Genomic DNA, 17,951 nt, shown 5'->3' with positions numbered 1-17,951 from the left:
TAAAACTATTTTTTAACTTATTGCTACTGTTTCTTCAAAAAGCTCTATAGTTGACAGTTATTGTTTAGATTAATAATTACTTTCTTGAACTGCTTCAGACCATGGAGGTCCATGATGACTCAAATTACATGGTGAAATTTAAGACTGCCTTCACAAAGGACCTACGTGTAGCTACACTCAACCATCAGTGGCTCCAGATAGCTACTGTGCTTGACCCACGCTTTAAGGATTTGAAGTGTCTTGCAAGTGGAGAGCAAGAAGAGGTTTGGACCAGCCTTGAGGCCCTGCTGCAGGAACAGTGTAAAGATGCCACCACAAAGGAGCCAGCAAAGACAAAGAGCCTCATTCTCTTCATTGTCTTCAGACTCTGATTCAGATGAGGAAGTCCTGTGTAACAGGGCCCTGAGTTTGTACAGAGCAGAATCCACCATCAGCGAGACAGACTGCCCGCTGCAGTGGTGGTCCAGTCGAACAGGGATCCACTATCAGCTGTCTGTCCTGGCCTGCAAGTATTTGATTCGTCCTTCCACTTCTGTCCCATGTGAGAGACTGTTCTCACTTACACGTCACATAGTAACAAAAAAGAGAGCTGCCTTGAGCTCTGAAAATGTGAACAGGCTAGTTTGCCTAAGTAACTGAGTAGCTGAAAGAGACAGACAGTAAAAAAGCATGGAGGTATTGTCACTCCAATGGGGTTTTTACGTTTTGCACTAAAATCTTCGATGTACTGTACAAAATAATTTTGACTAAGGTTACTCACAGTTTAAAGGTGAAGCTGGCCAAATAATCTTTTCTGTTTCTGCCTTATTTTTTTAAGAAGAAAAACTGCAGTTTACGTTGAAAGTTTTATTATTATTATTTAAAGATAATACCATTTTGAAAATGTACTTAAACTACTTAAGATAACACTTTATTTTTAAGTCTGCCCAATTTTGGCCAGGGATATTATTTTTTTTCTTCTCTGTTTTGCATTGAAATGCAGTTTAAATCCTTTTCCCCCATAAACTGAAAGTGCTTGAGTTTACAATATTCATGTCCATTATTTGATTCTGTCACCCACTAAAACCCTTTTAAATAAAAAAAAGACATTTGTGCTTTGGGGCAAATTTTCTTGTGTGATTGAATGACTGCAATTAATCAAGATGAATTACTTACAAAGCCTCATTAATTTCTTTTATTGAGTCCCACCCCTAATATATCCGTTCGTTAAGTCTGACGTCACTAGCCGTGTCTGGGCCTAAACTCCACTGCAGGTCCATATATCAAACGATCACTATGGCATTACTGAGAGTTGAAAAACTGTCTAAGGTCTTTCATCTTTAATAAAATGATCAGCGTTCTGCTCTACCAGGTGTAACAATTGAGTTTAACATCCAGGCATCCATGAAAACGGAATTTATGACATTTAACGGAGTTAGAAGTTAGCAGGAAGTTAGCTCGCTAGCTTTTATCTAAATACAATATAGCATGTCCTGACTGCGGGGTTTTGGAAACAAATTAAAACGTACACCTCTGTTATCACCTCCAACATAAATGAAGACAGAAAACTAAACAGCAGTGACGTTTGTAGGGTTACTGAAGTTTGGCTAGCTGGTATATAATGATGTGCTACGTGACCGCTAGCGACACAGCTATGTTAGCATAATTTAAACAAGCTAACTTTTTTTCCACTGGATAAAAGTTAACGTGAGTGTTCTCGGTGGTCAGGAACAAATGTAATCACATGGTAGGATGCTGTAAAAGGACCAAACTTCAGCCAGGAGAACACCTGAGATAATCCATCCACGATACGGGGTTAGTCATTCATATACTGCTGCATGGGCTGGGCTGTAGTTACATCCTAAGGTTTTAAAAACTGAGCTTAAATAAATGATTAGCGGTAATAAAAGCCGAGGGAGGTCAAATCAAATCAAATCAAATCAAATCACTTTTATTGTCACATCACATGTGCAGGCACACTGGCACAGCACATGCGAGTGAAATTCTTGTGTGCGAGCCCCACAAGCAACAGAGATGTGCAAACACAACAACACAAACGAGCAAAATACAAGAATGGCCAACCTGAAACTAATAAATATATGTACAATATATAATAGTGTATGCATTTCTGGATGTGTATACTAAATATTTTCCTACGTGTGTGTGTGTGTGTGTATGCACATTTTTACAAATTAAATAGTTAAAAAAAAATAAAAAAATAAAATAATAATAATAATAAAATATATAAAATATACAGAGTTGAATATGTGCAAAACAAGTGGCATTTATATACAGTGTGGAGTGCATAATGTTGAAGTTAACAGTGATCACTGACTGTTTTAGGAGCTTTTTGAGATTAAATAGAAGAAAATACAAAACATTAAACATGTTAACAACACAAAAGCCCTATTAAACGCAGACTACTTTAGGCCCGGAAGTAGGATTCGTCATGTCATCACTTAACGACCGGATTGGGAGCCGTGTTTTTTTTTTCTTTCTCTCACCCTCTCTCTCACACTTTTTTCTGCTACACTCGAGCCTTGTGCTTTGCGCTCGAGTGCATTCATACAAGCACTTTTTCTATGTTTGTTTTTTAGGTAAGTGCACCAGAGAGCAACTTAGGGTTAATATCTTGCCTAAGAATATTTGGCATGCAGACTAGGGCAACCAGGGATTGAGGCACACCAAACATTCGATTACTAGATGACCTGATCTACTTTCTGAGCTACAGACTACACAGTATTTTATTTTAAAATGGATTTTCTTTTAAATAAAATAAGTCAATCTGATGAATTTTCAAAGCGTTCCTTTAATTTTTAAACATCCCAAAACTTGTTCACAGTTTTGTTCATTTAATAAGAGAAACAAAGGCACTAAGTGTGGACAGTGACTGTTTTTTCTTTTGTTAACAACCCGTGACAGGTCGTTAAGAAAATAAGCATACATCTGGAAAGTCAAAAATGGTTATCCTGGAAAATACAAACTTTAAACAATTTATGTTGTACATGTTCTTATTAAAATATTTATAACTTATTTGACACACTCCAACCTCTGTTATATTATAGGTATACAAAACAGTCACAGTATAAACAACAGTCTAAAACAGTAAATTAAAAAGCAGGTTTTGCAATTAACATACATGAAGTCCATTTCAGTCCATTTCAAATTAATAATGAGTGATACAATCTGAAGTCTTGTCCAATATATCTATGCACCATAATTACTGTATTCAGAGTTACACTAACACATCACAGCATCACTGATGAAAAACACATCTGATCAGTTGCTTTGTAAAAGTACATTTTTGAACTCTTAAGTAAACAACATTACCATACGTATACTCCAGTCAGTAAAAAGCACTGATTTTGGGAAAAAAACCAACCAACCAACCAACCAACCAACCAACCAAAAACTGACATATTGTGACCATAATTTTTTTAGCGCTTTACACTCATGTTGATCTTTTACATTTAGGGGTTTCCACAGTTTATATAAAAAGAGCAAATATTTTTATGAACACTTTAAGCAACTAATGAAAGAAAAGATATGGATCACAGATACAAACTCTTTTATCTTCTGTTGGCTTTATGGAAGTTTCCATTACAGTAGATGTCTTCTGTTGCGTTTGCGGTCATGATTTCATAGACGCCTTCCTCTCCACCTCCATCTTTGCAGACTTTTTGCTGTACGTATGTCATCACAACTTCTTGATTTTTATAAATCTAAAGATGAATCAACACACAATAAACAGAATAATTAATGATACATGTTGCAGAAATCTGGGTTGCTATGGAAACATTTTTGAAAAAAATGTTGTCTACACTAGCTCTGTAGCCAAAATAGCCTCATGCTTCCACCGGTGAAACAAGCTGCAGTGTACATATGTGCCTGTCCAGACTCATAATACACTATGAAACTTTAAGAAAATACAACTACATGGGATAAATGCAATTTTTTTCGAAGACTGGGAGAACAAAACAACAATATTAAAAATAGAGTTGTTGCAAAGAAACAGATTCTAAAACATGAATACTTACATTATCAGCACCACATGAATTCTATATCTTTGGTTGTTTAAGTCCAGCCAATAGATGAATTTAGTCACCCCACAAGCTGCACAGATCTGGGTTATGATGGACATATGTTGGAAAAGTGTTTTTTCTACTCTAACACTATAGGCCAGGGGTGTCAAACTCAAATACACAGTGGGCTAAAATTCAAAACTGGAACAAAGTCGCAAGCTAACATTAATATTATTGAAAAAAAAAAATCTTCCTCTAGATATAGAATGAATCTTTTCTTATGGACTCAAACAAGTTTTGCTGAAAAACTGAATATGGAACAAGCAAAGCTTAATACTAAACAATATATATATTAGCTGTATAATACCAGTAGGCCAGCTCTAATAGTAATTTGGTATGGCTTTGCGGGCCAAATTTGGCCTGCGGGCCAGAGTTTGACACCTGTGCTATAGGCAGAGTAGCTGCTTTCTGTTGCGTATCTCTGACAGTGAGACTCATTGCAGTATGCATTCATGTCCAGATTTAAAATAACCATAATATAGAAACCATTCTGAAGGAATTACAATTAAGGATAATGAATGTAATGGCACATAATATAGTACGTTTTTTAAGAGCCACTCTTAAGTGCCCCAGTGTAATACACTTATTTATCACCAGTCAAAGCCACATTAAAAACAGGCCAAGGAAGCACTTCTCTTTTGTTGTGTGAATTAGCTGTATATTTCTCAGTTACTTGGTTAATTAGCACCCAGCCATGAAAGCTTGGGGAAACTTTGATTTATACAATCACCTAAGCTGTGACAAATTGCAACAGTTTGTTCTGCTGCGGAATTACAGCATATAACATATTTTTTTCTGCTAGTCATTTGTGTTAGATTGTGGCATAAGTGGAGATATCAACTGAATTTCAGGAGTGGGACCACACCTCATTCACGCCCTTTCCGACCTCAGGCTATATATGCCCCCTTCACCAATACCTACTGTTCTCATTTTCATGCGAGCACCCCACATCATCAGAGAAGATCATGAACATTCTAAGAGCTTGAATCCTATAAACCCATTTTGCTGGTCATCATGGATTTCCTGTTGCTCAGCCTGTCAGACCAAGACCTCAGTCCTTGTCCATCTGATATTCCCCAGGCAGTCCGGGAATTGCAATCTAAACATCCTAGTGGAGCTACCACAGAGAGCTTAATTACCAGCCATCAGATCCGCCGTATCCATTCCTCAGAACTCCACTCGATTCAACAATACAGCAGCTCTGGTCACTCTCCATCTCCACGAAACTAGGACCTCCAAACCACTACTAGAGGAAGATCTATCTCCAGCAAAAGTTCACGGTGTTGCTCCACTCCAGATCGTTCTGAGATGCGTCTCCATCTGCCGCATCTCGCCACCACTTCGCACGCTCCCTCCTCAGATGCTCCTCCTACTCAGCATGGCACTCAGCTTGGGTTGCCAGTTCTGTGGTCTCCAATCCCTCCTTCGCAACTCGCCTCAGCAAACCCTCTTGTGAACCCTCTTGGCACTGGGTTGCCAGGTTCTCAGCCACTCATACCTCCTTTGCTAAACTCTGCAGCAAACCTCGGCACCAGGTTGCCAGGTTTTCAGCCACCCATCCCTCTTCTGCTAAACTCCGCAGCAAACCTTGGCACCGGGTTGCCAGGTTCTCTCACCTCAGCTCCTTTATACAACACTTCAGCTAACATTCTTACAACCAGGCATCCAACCATACATCCCTCTAACCCAGCAGGTTTTCCTACTTCCATCAGTGAAGCTTCAAGCAGCCCATGGCCAAACTTTTTAGCCCCTTTTCTTCAAACTAACACTGGTCAGTTTTCGCTGGTCTCAGCAATTCCTCCTCCCAACCCGACATCACAAGTGCCTTTAAGGTCCTGCCAATTCACCCGGATTTCTGGTGCTTGTTCGGAGTCAAGTGGAGGGATGCTTGCTTTCTCACTGTCAGGCTATCCTTTGGTTGCAAAAGCAGCCCTCAACTCACTCTCCAAAGCTCTATGTTGGATCTTCTCCAACAATCATAAACTGCCACTTTTGGTCCATCTTCATGATGATTTCCTAGTCATTCCCCCTCCCATGTCACCGCCAACTCGGGGGTTATCCACTCTGTGATCAGTCTTCTCTGTACTCGATGTTCCACTGTCGGAAGAGCAAACAGAGGGACTTTCAACATCCCTGGGGTTCCTCAGCATTACCCTCGACACCAAGCATTTCCAGGCCTCCCTGCCTATCGAAAAACTCATTTGCTTCACTCTTCTCCTCCAAAATTTTCTCCTCATTTCCACATTCCACACGACAACTACACTCTCTTTTGGGACACTTCTTTATCCCTCACTTGCTTTCACTTGCAGTATCTAAACCATCACTCCTTGTTTCCATCACGCTGGATAGCTCTTCCAAAGCCAAACTGTGACTCTGGCAACTTCTGCTTGCTAACTGGAACGACATTACTTTCTTTTACGATGATCAGCTGTCCCACCCTGACAACATTCAGCTCTACATAGATGCCACCCTTTCTGCCGGTTTTGGGGGTTATTGCGGCGTAAGGTGGTTCCCTTCAGCTTGGCCTCTTGAGTTTCGCCAATATATCCAGGAGCGGTTCCTGCCTTCGTCAGCCATTTTCGAAATTTACCAGGTGGTCATTACAGCCATACTGTGGGACCACAAATTGTCAATAAGATCAATCCCCATTCACTCAGACAACCTTGCCATAGTTGACATAATCAACAAAGGCCAAAGCAATTCCCCTTCCATCATGCACTTCATTCGGCTCACGTGGCTATCAGTCACCGACCAGTTCGTAATTAGAGCATAAAACATCCCAGGGCATTTCAATTTCATTGCTAAGTCCCTGTCTTGTCTCTCCCTCCAGACATTCAGAGCCTTGACCCCTCATGCAGAGTCAGCTTTGACACCAGTTCCTCCATTTTCAGCTACGACATTCGAAATCTAAACCATAGCATCTAAGAACTCACCAGCCTTTCCTAAGAAGCGATAATAAACAGTGTTGCAGCAAACACTTTGTCCATCTATTAGACCGCTTAGAACATGTTCCGTTCATTCCACAGTCACTTCAATCTTCCCGTTTTGTCACGGCTCCCAAATCTTTCCGATTTCCGAGCATCAAAATTCCCACAATGAAGATGTATCTCAGCGGCATAAATTTCTTCGCCAAAATGCTCACAGTTTCCCCATGCTCAACCATTACATCATCCCAGATACCATTACTCATAAAAGGTCTCCGACGTCATACTCATTCTGCAACCCCACACCCCTAACTTCAGATCTTCTATATCGCTGCATCTCTACGCTCTGGCTAAAGTACGGTGGCTACTTCCTGGCACGCACACGCAAAGCCACTTTCCTGCTTGCCTTCTTCGGCTTCTTGCCCCTTTCCAAATTTACCTGCTCATCATCGAAATTTCAACCAGATCTTCACTCGTGTTTAAGCAACTTCCACCCAGTTTCCGAAGACTGCCTCATCTTCTTCCTCAAATGAAGCAAAACCACTCATCGGGCAGCCCCATTCCAATAGACTACTTCAAAATAAACTCACCTTTAAGCCCCTTTGAATCGCTAACCCAGTACCTCTACCTCAGCAAATCTCAGCACGCCTTACCTTCAGATCCACTGTTCATCACTAAATCCGGCCACATCCCAACAAGATCATAGTTTCTTTCACACTTTCGCCAAGTTCTCTTGTCATCCGGGATTCCTCTCAGTTTCTTCTCTGGGCATTACTTTTGCTTCGGCGCTGGAATTTCTGCTTCCCGCAAGGGAATTCCTGACTACTTAATCCTCCTCCTGGGCTGATGGTCGTCAGAAGCCTACCAGTTATGAATTTCAGGAGCGGGACCACAGCTCATTCATGCCCCTTCTGGCCTCAAGCTATATATGCCCCCTTCACCAATACCTGCTTTTGTCATTTTCATGCCCCCCTTTTCCTTCTCTTCTTCTTTTCCTTCTTTCACGTCTCGTTAGTACATGGGGATCTTCCTGGCCCGGGAGCCGCTGCCACTCCCCTTCGAGCCCTTCCCCAAACCGCAGCACCAGTTCATAGTTCCTCATCCTTCATCGCTCATCATTACTGACGATGTGGTCTTAGCTAGTTAAAGAGGTCATGCAATTAAAAAAGTTTGCATTCACAATTTTTAAAAAAGAAACTCCATTCAAAGAAATGATTCAATTTCCAATTGCATTCTTAGTCATCTCTCTGCCCTTGAGTTATTCCACCATTGTAGCCACACTACAGCTTGTGTGAGGCTGTTCATAGCTGTAGCAGGACCTTTATCTGCATTCCCACATCAAGTTGCTATCATTGTCTCAGCATCAAAAATAAAAATGTACACATAATTACAAATTCCAATTGTACCAAATTCTTTTATATTTTTATATTTTATGCATACAACTCTGTTAATGCTTTACACTTTAGTTTTCTTACTCCACTTTCTGCAGCCCCCATCACTTCCTCTATGTTTTTTCCCTTGGGTGTATTTCTGCTCATGGTGTCATCGGCTTCTGAAAATACATAGTATACATAGTGGTTGTACTTCATTTGCATCTATATTTGCATCTATATTTGAGTGTAAGCATGTCCATGTGTACATGACTGTAAAAGATACCATTAACTCTTGAGCATCTGTTCTTATAAACCGTAACTAGGAGACACATCAGTAGCAGGACAGGAGGTACAGTGTAAACCACATAGAGTGCTGCATCTGAAAAACAGAAACCAAAAGAGAAGACAATAAAAGTAAACACTTTCCAAAACACTTTTATTTTCATGCACATAAGTGGAGAAATGTGGCCTTCCAAGATGTTTTCATGTTCACTTTTCTTATCGTTAATAGTTATGTTTATTTTAACTTAACACAAACTCACAGATGTTTTAAGATTTCAGTGTGACATAGACTTACTTCATGTACTGTAACCATGAAACCATAACCATAAACAAAACAAATATTAACCTTGAATGTGAAAAGGTACTTGGTCTCACAACACTTCTCAGCTGGCGTGCACACTAACAGAAACACATATGCAGTTTATATTTTCTATAATAGCTTTACCTGGGATTTTTCTGGTGTGCTGCAAAAAGACTGTAAGAGAAGAAGATTCTTAGTGTTGTTACCACATTCATTTCAAGTCAGACTTTGTTTTTTCTATCTTTTTACAATGTCTAGTAAAAGAAAACATTTAATCAGATATGACTTACTGATTAAAAAGTGAAAATATGGAACTCAACCCTTAAGTTTTTAACTTTTCTTTTGCCTCAAAAACTTTCACTTTAAATTAGTAAAAAAAAATTGCTTTATAAAAGAATGTATTACATTTGTTTTGTTTAAATTATTTTCTGTCTTTAATATGTCGTTAGTTAAAACAAGGCATAGCATTGTCTGTCCACACCATTACATGCCTCAACCAAAACCTGTTACCCTAAGGGTGCAGGAATTACTGTAATGTTCTCTATATCTTCTCCATAACTTAATCCTATGATCCGACTCCCGAAATCAGAATCCACAGTCATTGCTGAACATAGTGTTCCTCCACATGTTCAAGAATGAGTGCACATTTTGCTGCCATCAGTGCAAACAGCACTATGAGACGAGAGAGTGGCTGTGTGCAGTCTGTTCCATATTGTCTGGGTAAGGAGGTGTCGGCCATATTGCCCTGCAAACGTTAAATGCAAATCAGTAAAAGACTGCCTACAGTTTCTAAATGTTGACAACATGAGGTAGTATGCTCTTTTTGGGATCTCTGAAATCCCTCTGACATAATATGAAACTTGGTCTTCAATTTTGAGATGGTCCTAGGGCTTACTCCAGATAATGCTGCAACTTGGTAAATAGAGTGATTATTCTATAGCCCTTTTCTAAACACACATTCACACTCATCGGCGAGCAATTTGGGGTTCAGTATCTTGCCCAAGGATATTTGGCATGCAGCCATAGATCAGCCAAAGATCGAACCTGAGCTACAGCCAGGAGGTAGAGCAGGTTGGTTTTGCAGAACACCAGCTTGAAGTTGCCCTGTGGCACAGGCCCTATCCAGATCAGACAAACATGGTACTAATGACTGCTGTTGCAGGGTCTATGCTCACAGGTGCTGCCAATCAGGCAAGAAGTAATCAGTGACGTGGTTATCAGCACTTGGGGTAACAGACAAGAGTCAAAACAAAACATGAGTCAGTAGCAGAATAAGCTGATTGGTATTGGCAGAGAAGATTTGGCAATTTTTCCATTGACACAAACCACATACTCAAGCCTGCTGCTCAACTCACATTTGTATTTTTCTTACAAATGTGGCCCAATATGAGAAATAAACAGGCTTTCCTACAGTATAAGATTTATTGCCAAGAAACATTGTTAAAACAAAGAGATAATTGACCAAACACAAATGTTCTTACTGTTTGTGTTTAGATTTCATGTTTAAAATGTCCTTTTAAGAAGTTATTTTCCTGATATTGTAGCAGAGACTAGTGTTGATGCCAAGATTACATGTCATCATGCAGTGATGTCTACACAATGATATTACCCTTAAAAGTTTACCCAAAATGGACTTTTTTTTTCTCAGAAGTTTTCTGTATTTAATGTTTTACCTGAAGCAGGTAAAACACTCAAGGTACAAATACTTGACATATACTTTGTATGACATAGACATTAAATTGGTAGAATTTTATTATTGATATTTTCTTATATTGAAATTATGTATATTGATATATATTCCATATTCCCGTGATATTAATGCTCAGGTCATCATTAAAAAGCATGTTCTAAAAATAAATTCTGCCTTGAGTTTGTGGCACAGAGAGTTTAAAAAAATCAATTTCTACTCAAAAAATATTAATTTGGCTGTTATGAGAGTTTAAAATTGGAAAAAGACAAATTAAAAAGTATGAAAAATGCAACCCTGTTATTTACATCAGCGGCTTTTTAGTCTGAAAACTTTTATAGTATGAAGACAAAATTTTTAAGGACTTAATTAAATATGCAAAGTGATCAGATTTCAACAAAATCTACATGGGATAAGCCACTTATGGGTTTGTTATGACTAAGTTTTATTACAAATGCAAATATTGACTGTACAGTGTACGTTAGAATATGACTGCCAGAGAGACAAAAATGTTTTGTGGCCTCAGACCACCTGTGGTAAGTGAGGCTCTCGGTAGTTCTATTTCTTGTGCCGCTATTTTTTGTGCTGAGTGTGAACATCATATTGAGAGTTTTAGTTTTACTTATTCACTCTTCAGACAACTGAACCAACATAAAACGAACACATGGCTTAAAAGCTGTACATTGTATTATCTTACACAAAAGTGTCCAGCATACCTGACAGCTCAATCTTGGTGTAGTTTCCAACTCTCCACTGTGAGTCTGACCCACACCAGTATGTCCCAGCATCAGCTACTTCCAGTTCTGTGACCCTCACTGTGAAAGAGCTGGAAGCAGCATCATCTTGCAGTGTGAACCTGCTTCGACTCGTCACCATGTCTGTGCATTTGTTGCGGTGGTCTCCCTTACATAGGAACTTCCTGTTATCCCAGTGTTGTGGAGGATAAGGACACTGCAGAGTTAGTGGATTTCCTGCAGTACCATTTATTTTAGTTGAGTTGACACAGCACCACTCTGTCAGATTGAAAGAGAAACATTATTTTCGAATAATCAAATATTTAAGTTTCTTAGAGACTATTTGACAGCAAATAATGTCTTCTTGGCGCTGGTGTAAAGAGCTATTACTGTGATTTTTTTACCTTCAACTTCCAGCTCAACAGCAGAGAAAACATCCAGCTCAGAGTTTCTTTGAACACCACAGAGGTATGACCCTGAATCATTACGAGTCAAACTGTTAATGGTCACTGTGAATGTTCCTAACATTTTGTCATCATCAAGTCTGAATCGCCCATTTTGTTTGGTGTCAGAGGTGATCAGTGCCTGCTGCAGACATGTGGAGGGCCAGTTTCCTCTGCAGATGTACTTCAGGCTGTTCTGATACTGAGACTCATACGGACAACTGACAGACTTAGAGTATCCCTCATAACTTTGAACTTTGGTCTCAGTGTCACAGCAGCTGTCTGTCAAGAAGGTAAACAATAAACAACACCAGAAGATACGTTACAGCCACAAAACTATTACATATAAGACTTAAGTGTTTTTTCCAAGTTAAAGTGCAGTTTTACAGAAGGTCAATTTTGCAGCAAACAATACAGATAGTCCTGCACTCACATACCACTGTTTAAAGAAATGCAAACTTCTATTAACCTGAAACTGAAGTCCTTCCCTTTAACTTTATTTGTTGTGATATTGTTTTTTATTAGCAATCTGTAATTGGCTTTTGCGATGCCCCCCCCTTTTTTTCTTTTTACCTTGTACTAATATCAGCTCGACTTCAGTGTAGATGTCTGTTCCAGTTATCGTCACCCCACACCAGTATTTTCCAGCATCCGTAGATTGAAGATCAAAGATAGTTGTTGTGAAGATTCGTGCACTGTTGTCATCATAAATTGAGTATTTGGTTTTGCTTGCTTGTGGTGTTGTAATGAGAACATCACTGCTGCCACAGCCGTTCTTACATAGGTACTTCTCATGAGATACATAACTCTGATCATAGGAGCAAGAGACATTAACCTCTCTCCCCACATATCCAGTCACATGGATCATCCCCACTGCACTGGTCACACATCTCAGAGAAACTAAGAAGAAAAAATATAATGTGAAAAGATCATGTTTTACTTTGTCAGGTCAGCTTTCTTACTAACTAATTTAGTGCTGTATAAAGAAATTATAAGACCAATGCTGGATGTTACTTACTGTTGCTTAATACTAAAACATACATTTATTTGTTAGTATACAGCTGACTTTAATCTTTATCTGTTTACTTATTCAAATTACTTACTGCAGAAGATGAACAGCAGATTTTGAATGCTCCACATCTTTGCTCATCGAAATAGAAACGTAACAGGAAATATTGTCAGTACTGAAAAGCTTGTGCAGACACTAGGGTCATTTCATGTCATAGCAATATGAGGGGAGGGGTGGAGCTAGACTATCAGGACATCAACATTCTTAGATGGAAGTTCATATAACGGTATTTTAATAGTTTGTAAAATAGCTGACATATGACATCTAGTGGTGAAAGAAGTGCTATAAATGAAAAGTCTTGAATCAAAAGAGTAATAGTATTTAATAGGGGTGCAACGATACTCGTATCGATATTGAACCGTTCGATATAGTGCTTTCGGTTCGGTAAGCATATGTATGAACAATACAAAATAAATTTTTAATTTATTTTATCAACTTTCCTTCTGATGATGCTGTCTGTGTTGAGCGCTCAGTGGATCTGCTCTCGACAGTGCAGCCTAGGCGGAGTAGTCGAACGCTGATTCACTGAGCGCAGGGCAAGCTAGCGAGACAGAAGTTAAGCTTTCCTTGCAACATGGCAAATTGAACCTCCCCCACCCTCATTCAGATCTGGCGTTTGGAACTATTTTGGTTTTCATGTGACTTATGACCCTGAAGGTAAGCAGTCATGGACTAAAGTAAAACAGTATGTTGGATGTTCCACGCAATGCTCAATTACATGGGTTGGAGCTAGTGTGTTAGCACAGTTAGCTCGTTAACGTGTTGGCCGTCCAGCCCCATGCAGGGGCCATCCACGGTAGCTCGTTAACGGAGACGTCATTTCAAGGAGATTTACGCTGACAGCACTAGTGGGAACACAACAAATACATGATACATGATTCTCCTTATCGGACCTGATATGTTTAATATGCTGCTGAGAATAAAGCCCAGAAGAAGCGTATAGTATAGCTTTTATTTTGGAAAGAGCCATTTCTCTGTAATAAACTCTCTTTTCCAAACATGAGTGATTCCTCAATCAGATACAGGGCTCGCAAAATCGCCTGCCCGACATCCTGGGGCTAGCGATTTTTCCAGTCGGGCTACCAAAATCTATCTCTGCCCTGCCCGTTGGCCTGTTGTAGGAAGGAAAAAATATATGTCAATGCTTTTGCATTCTTTCGGAAATGTAGCTGGGTAATTATGTCATTGGCATCGGTGAGCCACTGTCAATATGTGACATATTGAAATCACGTTTGAATTTGCGCTTGTTTTTTGCTTTCACTTTGCAATCGCGCACGAACTGTGTATAGAGAGCGACAGCACTGATTGGTGATCCTCTGACGTCGTCTTATTAATCGTTAGCTTACTATGCAAACATGACAAGTGAAATCTCCTGCAGCAAGCTTAAACATGTGAGAGGTTGATCACGCAGAGAATCGCTGAGCATCATGTGAGTGCGTGTGTAAAAGCAGCAGGATATATATTGTAGCGGGTCAGGGCTGTTCGGGGTTCTGTTTTTACAGTTATGTTTTGTTTATGTTGCCATAGTGACGGGTGACGCCCTCTCGCTGCGACCGTTTGTCCTTCCGGGGTCAGAGGGCGCCCTGTATGTTGTTGTTGTTGCTGTGCTGTTGCTGCGCTGAGCAGTTAGCTAGCGGCAGTGTTCTTCTGCAGATGTCAATAAACGGCTGTGCTCCCTGGCTAGCTCACGGGAAGTAAGACCAAACAATACCTCCGTCTCCTCCTTGTCTGAGCTCGCCACATTGGTGTCAGAAGTGGGATGATGGTGGCACGCCATGTTCTGACCCGAGTGACTTTTACCCCGCCGGTCGTGACCGGCCGGTGCGCCAAAAGAAGGCACCTGGACATTTGCAGGACTTTGTGTGGGGTAATGGACCCCTTAGGTGGGGGCTATGTAGCGGGTCAGGGCTGTTCGGGGTTCTGTTTGTACAGTTATGTTTTGTTTATGTTGCCATAGTGACGGGTGACGCCCTCTCGCTGCGACGGTGTGTCCTTCCGGGGTCAGAGGGCGCCCTGTGTGTTGTTGTTGTTGTTGTTGTTGTTGCTGTGCTGTTGCCGAGCAGTTAGCTAGCGGCAGTGTTCTTCTGCAGATGTCAATAAACGGCTGTGCTCCCTGGCTAGCTCACGGGAAGCAAGACCAAACGATACCTCAGTCTCCTCCTTGTCTGAGCTCGCCACAATATTTTAACTCTGCTGAGCCAAATAAGACAGGCCAGGGTGAAGAAGTGACAGCCAAAGAAAAGCTTACCACAAAACGGAAAAGTTATGACAAATCAGACTATAAGGCAAAAAGAAAGTGCAGCTTTATGGTTTCATGGACAAAAGAATTTCTGTGGCTGCAATATGACAAGCGAAATAACCAGGGGTGCACATAAGTGGTCTGCAGGTGCGCATTCGCTGTCAAAATAAAAAACGGGCACAAGATAAGAAGTTGCAATGCGTGTTTGCATACATAAGATTTTCAGGAGGAGGACAGACATATGTTTAGAACTCTTAAAGATGTCAAAGAAGCAAGCTCCTTTAAGCAATTACTGTGATGTTCCTCCACCTCCAACGAAATGTCAGAAGGAGTCCGAACCACAAAAGAAGCACGTATTCTCGGAAAAGTAGTTGCAGGAGGTGAGCTGGCTTCAAACAAATGATGAACGCACAGAGATGTGGTGCGGAATGTGCCGTGAAAATTTAATAAATGACAAATTAAAAAAGCATGAACATTTTTTTTGTATCGAAAAAATATCAAACCGTGACACCAAAGTATCGAACCGAACCGTGAATTTTGTGTATTGTTTCACCCCTAGTATTTAACTATATTTAGTAGGGGTGGGGGGAAATTTTATACAGTATAACATTGTGATTTTATGTGGTGATATTATATTGATACAGGGACACCAAATACCGATATATATATATATATATATATATATATATATATATATATATATATATATATATATATCTATATATATAAAACACCCAGCACGCCCCTGCGGGCGGTTTATCCTTCAAGCTCGGGTCCTCTACCAGAGGCCTGGGAGCTTGAGGGTCCTGCGCAGTATCTTAGCTGTTCCCAGGACTGCGCTCTTCTGGACAGAGATCTCCGATGTTTTTCCCGGGATCTGCTGGAGCCACTCGCCTAGCTTGGGAGTCACCGCACCTAGTGCTCCGATTACCACGGGGACCACCGTTACCTTCACCCTCCACATCCTCTCGAGCTCTTCTCTGAGCCCTTGGTATTTCTCCAGCTTCTCGTGTTCCTTCTTCCTGATATTGCTGTCATTCGGAACCGCTACATCGATCACTACGGCCGTCTTCTTCTGTTTGTCTACCACCACTATGTCCGGTTGGTTAGCCACCACCATTTTGTCCGTCTGTATCTGGAAGTCCCACAGGATCTTAGCTCGGTCATTCTCCACCACCCTTGGGGGCATCTCCCATTTTGACCTCGGGACTTCTAGGTTATACTCGGCACAGATGTTCCTGTACACTATGCCGGCCACTTGGTTATGGCGTTCCATGTATGCCTTGCCTGCTAGCATCTTGCACCCTGCTGTTATGTGCTGGATTGTCTCTGGGGCATCTTTACACAGCCTGCACCTGGGGTCTTGCCTGGTGTGATAGACCCCAGCCTCTATGGATCTTGTGCTCAGAGCTTGTTCTTGTGCTGCCATGATTAATGCCTCTGTGCTGTCTTTCAGTCCAGCTTTGTCCAGCCACTGGTAGGATTTCTGGATATCAGCCACCTCCTCTATCTGCCGGTAGTACATACCGTGCAGGGGCCTGTCCTTCCATGATGGTTCCTCGTCTCCCTCCTCTTTCTTGGGTTTCTGCTGCCTGAGGTATTCACTGAGCACTCGGTCAGTTGGGGCCATCTTCCCAATGTATTCTTGGATGTTCCTTGTCTCATCCTGGACTGTGGTGCTGACACTCACCAGTCCCCGGCCCCCTTCCTTCCGCTTAGCGTACAGCCTCAGGGTGAATAGGATGAGGGACCTATGGATATATATATATATATATATATATATATATATATATATATATATATATATATATATATATATATATATATATATATATTTTTTTTTTTTTTTTTTTTAAATTAAAAATTCTCTTGGAATAATGTAGGGCTCATCTCATGCACCCCCTGAAATAATGTTTGGTGAGCAAACAGATTATATCAGCTCAATCAAAAAGGCATCCAACACACTTGTCTTGCCAAACTTACCTCCTAACTCAAAGCAAGCTATTGCTCTGTCACACTAAAATAAAACTAGGCCCTGGATCTCCTTTCATCTGAACGACAAAAAAACTAAAACAAAAACATGTGTCTGCCTTGTGATTGTACTATTTTTTTTCCTATTTTGTAATCAATTTCAAGTTGTGGTTGCGAAATAGTTGCCCAGAGTTTGAGAGTGTTGCACACTCAGTGTCCACTTTTTAATACAAGGTGATTGGACAGATCTTCTGACAGAGGCACATAACTAACTTGGACTCATTGCATTCACTTTTAGAGAGATTTTCATTCTAAAAAAATGAAACAAATACTATATACTCAAGCACAAATATACTCATTGGTGTCTCTCTCCCTTCCCTCCAGGACATTTACAGCACCTGTCTCACTAAAAAAGCCCTTTGCATAGCGGCTGATCCCACGCACCCAATGCAAAGCTTCTTCAAGCTGCTGCCGTCAGGGAGGAGACTGCGGAGTCTCCAGGCCAGGACCAGCAGACTGAAGGACAGCTTCATCCATCAGGCTGTCAGGAAGCTTAACTCCCTCCCGATTCTGCCCCCTCTCCCCTCTTCTCCTCCACGGTCTCACTGAACTCTGTCACACACACACATGTATATTGTATATTGCATAGCTTTCTTGTTATACGTAAAATTGTATTGTATTTATTTAAATTTTTACTTTTTAATTATTTTATTTGCATTTTTTTAATCACTCTCTTATATTTAAATGTTCATTTGCTATTTCATCTAGGGTTTGAGAGTAACGAAATTTCTATTCTCTGTATGTCCTGTACATGTGGCAGAATTGACAAATAAAGTTGACTTGACTTGACTTGACTTGATAAATCCA

The 17,951-nt window shown here is 40.6% G+C and overlaps 1 protein-coding gene across 1 annotated transcript; it reads right to left on the bottom strand.

Annotated features, from left to right (window-relative positions):
* Positions 1–2,777: 2,777 nt before the first annotated feature.
* LOC147328283 (polymeric immunoglobulin receptor-like) lies at positions 2,778–12,945 on the bottom strand. The gene is made up of 8 exons (XM_086297678.1): positions 12,909–12,945; positions 12,379–12,705; positions 11,767–12,087; positions 11,345–11,641; positions 9,086–9,115; positions 8,642–8,737; positions 8,461–8,537; positions 2,778–3,701 (listed from the first exon to the last, which is right to left on the bottom strand). Exons 1-8 carry the CDS (start codon positions 12,943–12,945, stop codon positions 3,549–3,551), a joined length of 1,338 nt encoding a protein of 445 aa, XP_086153804.1. The 3' UTR covers positions 2,778–3,548.
* Positions 12,946–17,951: the final 5,006 nt, after the last annotated feature.

The sequence above is a fragment of the Aulonocara sp. 'chitande type north' Nkhata Bay genome, linkage group LG6, assembly GCF_057382095.1.
Source record: "Aulonocara sp. 'chitande type north' Nkhata Bay isolate Kocher_YH1m ecotype deep benthic linkage group LG6, A_spYH_male_GT1.1, whole genome shotgun sequence".
Classification (NCBI taxonomy): Eukaryota; Metazoa; Chordata; class Actinopteri; order Cichliformes; family Cichlidae; genus Aulonocara; species Aulonocara sp. 'chitande type north' Nkhata Bay.
The sequence above is the reverse complement of the archived record's forward strand: the minus strand, read 5'-3'. Positions and strand labels throughout refer to the sequence as shown.

Coding starts and splice junctions, on each gene's coding strand:
- LOC147328283 (XM_086297678.1), bottom strand. CDS start 12,945: ATGTGGAGCATTCAAAATCTGCTGTTCATCTTCTGCA. Junction 9,116..11,344: donor CACCAAGATTGAGCTGTCAG/GTATGCTGGACA, acceptor CTTCTCTTACAG/TCTTTTTGCAGCACACCAGA. Junction 8,738..9,085: donor GCACACCAGAAAAATCCCAG/GTAAAGCTATTA, acceptor TCTGTTTTTCAG/ATGCAGCACTCTATGTGGTT.